Source organism: Culex quinquefasciatus, chromosome 2 (genome assembly GCF_015732765.1).
Source record: "Culex quinquefasciatus strain JHB chromosome 2, VPISU_Cqui_1.0_pri_paternal, whole genome shotgun sequence".
Classification (NCBI taxonomy): Eukaryota; Metazoa; Arthropoda; class Insecta; order Diptera; family Culicidae; genus Culex; species Culex quinquefasciatus.
The window spans coordinates 188,499,348-188,506,004 of NC_051862.1; the positions used below are offsets into that span (position 1 = coordinate 188,499,348).

Sequence of the window (6,657 nt, forward strand, 5' to 3'; positions counted from 1 at the left end):
ATCAATGATTCAATCTGGTTTTAAAATACGCATCAGAAAAACATTTAAAAAATTAAGTGCAGTATAATTCCAGGACATATTATGTTTCCAGTTCTTTTTTTTAGATGGTCCAATTTTTGAATGTTTTGAAACTACCTTCAAGGTACCTACACGGAGAAAAAATAGTTCCAAAAATCGTGAACAAACGTTCATGAAAATGGAAACCATGAACAAAGCGTTAACCCCCCCCCCCCTAACCCAACATTTGTGGAAATCGTACCATGGGATTTGAACACTTTGTTCGTGGTTCCCATTTTCATGAACGCTTGTTCACGATTTTGGGAACTCTTTTTTCTCCATGTAAAAAGCAAAAAAAAAAGATTATTTTACCATTTTAAAACAGGTTTTTGTCTCAAAATAAAAAATATATCAACTGAAGAATTTGAGGAGCACAATTCGGAAGAGACCTAAAAGTTAAGAGGCAGTATTATATTTGTAGATTTTGCTCGGTTTGTTAGAGGTCGTATAGACGGTGCTCCGATTTGGATGAAACTTTCAGCGTTTGTTTGTCTATACATGAGATAAACTCATGCCAAATATGAGTAAAACGAGCTTTGAAGTTTGAGGTCGAAAAAATATAAATAATCTTAAAATTGCTCGCATTTCCGTAAAACTTGATCAATTCCAACTCAAATGTGCTACATACATCTACACAACAAAAAATTCCATGATAAAAACGCATGCACATCACCTTTGTCAAAATAAACACTCAATATTACACACAGCATGTACAATTTTTGCAAACACAAAAAAAGTTGCATCCGACGGGGTTCAAACCCAGCACCAACAGTAAGGACTGGCGCCTTAGCCCACTCGGCCATCAGATCGAAGTAAAGTTGTAAGGATAATTGCATATCAATTTGACATTTCGGACAAGTAGGTTTCCCATACTGATGGGCTACATATTTCAGGGCTTAAGTTTACATAAAATTGCATAAAATAATGCAATATTTATTTTACACCCAGCAATTTTACACGCAGCTGGATTTCTAATTTTTTAGCTGTGTATGATTGGTTTGACTTTATCTCATAGCTTTTGCAAATTAATGTTAAAAACGGATTTTTTTAAAACCGTGGTATCTTTTTGCAACAGCCTCCAACACCCATACTCCCACAGGTCAAAAGATAAGTAATGTTATGGATGGATGGATGGATTGTATTAACTTTTTGGCCAATCACAGTTTTTCTCATAGATTTACGATTTTTCTATAACAAACATTTTACAACGTTAACTTTTGCCCTGTAGCCCAAAAAGACGGCACTTTTTGGACAAAATATTTACATATTCGGATTCCTCGGAAAATTTCACGTAAGTTGTGTTGTCATACTAATCTTACGTTTTTCTCATCTTGCTGTTTTTGCAAATTAGAATTTTAGGGAAAATAACCAGAACAACTGTAAGAAGTCTTAATTCCGTCTGAAACTCCTTGGGGCTTCAGGTAATAAAGCTTAATATCTTATAAGTATTGTTTGTGGGACTTTCTTTTCCTTCAAACATCTCCATTCTCTGTGTTGTTTTTATATTATTATCATTTTTATACTTTAACTTTTTGTTTCTTGAGTTTTTTTTATTCTTCAAACAATTGCTGATTGCTTTAAAATATAAGTGAGTTTTTCCATTCTAATTTTTTTTATAGTGTCGTGACGGTTAAACAAGGGCGTCTGTGTGATGAGTCACTACACTCGTTACCAATTTCTGTTGCTTTTGGGGGTTGGAAAATTTATTTTAATGTATGCACTGGTATTTGTAACAACACACGAACTGATTCGTGATGATCTTGTGAACTCCTGTGTACTGAATCAAGTTACCAATGGGTTTGAAGATTATTTAGTCATTGATTCATTAATTGATTATTTCATTAATATATTCATTCATTGTTATCTATTTGTTTGTTTTTTCTTTGGTGTATAAAAAAAACCTACACACAGATTTTTTATCGAATTTGGTAAAAGTTTTATTCAACAACGACTTTTCAACAGCTGCACAGTTCAATAAACTGATAACAACCGTATTCTGTAATGAAGTTCATCATTGTTCATCGTACAACCGATTTTTGGTAAAATGTTGTTCATTATGACAGATGGTTTACCGATCTGAATTTTATCTGAACCATTTATCAAACAACCGAATTCGGAAAAAAACGAATTCTAAGTCTAATTGTTTTTACTAGTTTTTTTACATGTTTTTCCATTCTGTTAAACATAAACATTTTTCAAAGTTGAAGAAGAAATTGTTCGACTTCACAATAATGTTTGTGAGTTTTCCCTTCTTTTAGATAAACTTATAATATTATTGTGATAATTTTTAGTTCTTTGAACAAACCCGTTTTTTTTGGAACATTTTTTAGAGTTTTCAACGCTTTTCAAGAAATTTGACATATTTTCCAAGAAATTTTCCATATTTTCCAAAAAAAATTGTACAATTCGTCGGGCTTACAGTTATCTAAATGATTTACATTTCGTCGCCGCGAGCTAACTTGTCGCAAGTGCATTTTTGCCAAGTTGAGTAAAGAACGCAATTTTGTGCAGCTCACAAAACCATACCTTTTAACCTTCACAGATCCCCAAAATTCGATTAAAATCCTGAGATATTCAATAAAAACCGAAAAAAAAACTCCGTGCATTGATGTCACTTTTTATATGAATTAGTTTCAATCTTGTCGTGCTATCTTGACACACCCTGAAAAATTATGTAAGTGCAACAAAAGGCAAAGGGATTTCAGGTCGGAACGCGTTTGACACACGTACATAACCAACTACCGTAAAAATGTGTAATTATAACTCGGAACTCCGGCACCCAAATTTAACCAAACTTCGGGTAAATGCACAGAATGGTCAACCAAACAAAACGTGTTTGTTATTGTTTACATTGCGTGCTCATTTTTTTTTTAAATTTATTTAAGGTCAAACATTGAAACGCGTTTTTCTCGGAACGTCAAAAAGCGACGTGCGACAAGTTAGCAAGACAGCGTCGAATTTAATAGTTAAAAATTTGGAGCAATTTCAAGTAACGGTCAATTTGATTTCAATCACGGACTTCGTTTACAATCGACGCGAGTGTGACCGTTGCTGAACTTGGCTTACACATTCCATTGCGGACTTCATTCGTAAATCCTCAACGTATATGTGCGTTTCTCTACCCCCAGCAACTGATAAGTGAGAATTGACACCTTTTGACAGTGACCAGCCCCCGTTCCAGCCAGTAACAGTCAGTCAGTGCCAAAAACAAGTTTGCTCGCGAGTCCAAGATCTTCGCGACGATCATTTAACGCGTGGTGGCTGGATTTAGATTTGCCAACAATATTTACATTCCATTTAGAACGGGTATATTATTTTGGAACTTGTTAAGTTTGAAGGGGTAGAGTTAATAAACATGCTTTTCAAAGTAAAGCACGCATTAGCAAGGTGAGAAAAAAGTGTTATCAGCGTTTTACGAGTGCAAAATTATTTGTTATGTAATGATAAGGACTGTGCGTAGAATATAGTGATCTGAAAGATACTAGAATCGTTCAAGGTCGATCTCGAAATAATTTTTGTAAACTTTTATTAAATCGGTTTCTACGCCGTCCAAAGTCCTGTTTAACTTTAAACAACTCAGTCTGATTATTTAATGTATTATAATTAATAAATTGATTAAAATGCGAAGAGAGTTAGCAAATGTATTGATTAAAATAAAATTTAATTCAAAATTAACATTTTATTAAGATTTAAACTCAACTGACTAGAAATCATCAAATTATAGTTTATGAAAATGATTTTGAAATAATAAACAAGACTTCAGAAATATTAATCGTATGGCAAAAATGACTTTGAGGTTTGATATGGATATTAATCAATGACGAATCGTCAGTGTATTAATTTTGTATCACTCAAATAACCAAGCGTCTCCATTGTTTTGTAGCGTTGAAACATCAAAACTGGAAACGCAAGGTGTTTGATCTCAAAAATGGTTTTTATTTTTCAATTTTTCAGTTTGTTGGTTTATTGAATACTTGTTAGTTTTCACTTTTGATCAATTCAAGGAAGACGAATCCATATCTTTAAATTTTCCCCACAATTCCAGGCACTTCTCCACCACCCTCCGGTATGCTTCGTCCTCAAAGTCGGTCCCCCAACAGCAGATTAGCAAGCTGCTGATCGCCAACCGGGGTGAGATCGCGTGCCGCGTAATGCGCACCGCCAACCGGCTGGGTATCCAAACGGTGGCCGTGTTCTCCGACGCGGACGAACGCTCGCTGCACACCCGGATGGCCAACGAGGCGTACAACATCGGACCGCCGGCTTCGCAGCAGTCTTACCTGCGCGGTGAGAAGATCTTGGAGGTCGCCAAGCGGGCCGGCTGCCAGGCGATCCACCCGGGGTACGGGTTTCTGTCGGAGAACGTTGAGTTTGCCGAGTTGTGTCAACGGGAGGGTGTGATCTTCATTGGACCACCGGCGAGTGCGATTCGGGACATGGGCATCAAGAGCACTTCGAAGCATATTATGAGTGATGCTGGGGTACCAATTATTAATGGGTATCACGGAGAGGATCAATCGGATGAGCGATTGATCGCGGAAGCTAAGATTATCGGTTTCCCGTTGATGATCAAGGCGGTTCGCGGAGGTGGTGGAAAGGGCATGAGGATTGCTGAAACTGAAGCGGATTTCATGGCGGCGCTGCAATCGGCGCGAACCGAGTCCGAAAAGGCATTCGGAGATAGCTCGATGCTGCTGGAGAGGTACGTCCGATCTCCTCGGCACGTTGAGGTACAGGTCTTTGCCGATCACTTTGGAAACGCAGTATATCTGTACGAGCGGGATTGCTCCGTCCAGCGCCGTCACCAGAAAATTATCGAAGAAGCTCCGGCACCCGGACTGTCGGAGGAACTCCGCGTCCAACTTGGAGAGGCCGCCGTCCGTGCGGCCAAGGCCGTCAACTACGTCGGAGCCGGAACGGTAGAGTTCATCCTGGACAAAGAGGACCTTTCGTTCCACTTTATGGAAATGAACACCCGCCTTCAGGTCGAGCATCCCATCACCGAAATGATCACCGGAACCGACCTCGTCGAGTGGCAGATCAAGGTAGCGTCCGGTGAACCCCTGCCCTTCTCCCAAGAACAAATCCGCAAACGCGGGCACGCCTTCGAGGCTCGCATCTACGCTGAAGATCCCGCCGGAGGTTTCCTCCCCGGTGCCGGCCCCCTAGACTATCTGTCCACCCCGGAACCCTCCGCAACAACTCGCGTCGAGACCGGCGTCCGTCAGGGCGACGAAGTGTCCATCCACTACGACCCGATGATTGCCAAGTTGGTCGTTTGGGGCGAAAACCGATCCAGCGCCCTCCAACTCCTCATCGAGCAACTCCGCAACTACCAGATCGCCGGTCTGCAAACTAACATCAACTTCCTGATCGACCTGGCCCGCCACGGACACTTCCAGGCCGCCGACGTGCACACCGGATTCATCGATCAGCATATGGACACACTCTTCCCGGTGAAAACAATCCCCGAGGAGAAGATCGCCCAGATGGCGGTGGCGTACGTGCTGAACGAAAACGCCTCCACGCGGCGTCAATCGCTCGCGCGAAACAGTCCGTTCGATCTGGAGCTCAACTTCCGGCCTAACTACACGCCGACGCGAAGCTTCCGGCTGAAGGTTGGCGAGAAGGAGCGTCAGGTTGAGGTTAAATCGAGCGGCGAGGAGGGATTCGAGGTACGTGTTGATGGAGCTGGCTGGATGCCGGTGAAGGCGACCCGGAAGCCGCACGAGAATCGATTTGTGCTGCAGACCAACATCAACGGGCACGTGTCGTGCTTCAACACGGTGATTGAGAACGGGTCGATTGCGCTGTATGATGATGTGAGTATTAAAATTGCTGTAACAATTTCGTTAAAAAGAATAAGACTAGACACACAACATTTATTAGATGATTTTTGTAGCTTTATTTCCAATTCTAAGCCTGATTGAAATTTTTTAGATTGTTTGTTTGCCATAGTGTAATACCACCTTCACCGAACTTGTTCTGTTTTATTTAACAAATTAAAAATGTATGTTTATAATTTTAAACATATTTTTTTAAATATAGATAAATGGATATAGATTAAACAATATAATCAATTACTATTACCCAACTTAATTTTCCTCTCCCCCCACAGTCCGGTCTCACCAGCGCCGAACTCGTTCAACCAAAGTTCCTGAACGCGGACGGCGCCCTGGATGGTGCCGCCACCGGCAGCGTAATGGCGCCCATGCCTGGCGTGCTGGACAAGGTGTTTGTGAAACCGGGCGATTCGGTCAAGGCGGGAACACCGCTGGCAGTGCTGATCGCCATGAAGATGGAGCACGTGCTGAAGGCGGCCACCGATGGTGTTGTTAAAGCGGTTCCGAACGCCGAGGGGTCGAACGTGAAAAAAGGTGCCGTTTTGGTGGCGTTTGAGACGAACTAAATCGTTATGGACTTGGGGGATTTTGCCAGAACCAGTGTTGCATTTAATGACGAGGAAACGTGTTGCATTTATAGACGAGTAAGATTTATGTGTTTGTAGAAATTAGGAATAAACTAACGCAAAGCGTTGTAAAATTAACAATAGTTGTGAATAAAGCAGGTTTCGACGAAAATAATCGCAAATTTGAACTA

The 6,657-nt window shown here is 40.8% G+C and overlaps 1 protein-coding gene across 1 annotated transcript; it reads left to right on the top strand.

Annotated features, from left to right (window-relative positions):
- Positions 1-3,169: 3,169 nt before the first annotated feature.
- LOC6035253 (methylcrotonoyl-CoA carboxylase subunit alpha, mitochondrial) lies at positions 3,170-6,657 on the top strand. The gene is made up of 3 exons (XM_001845426.2): positions 3,170-3,444; positions 4,103-5,879; positions 6,176-6,657. The coding sequence occupies exons 1-3, from the start codon at positions 3,413-3,415 to the stop codon at positions 6,464-6,466; spliced, it is 2,100 nt and encodes a 699-aa protein (XP_001845478.2). The 5' UTR covers positions 3,170-3,412; the 3' UTR covers positions 6,467-6,657.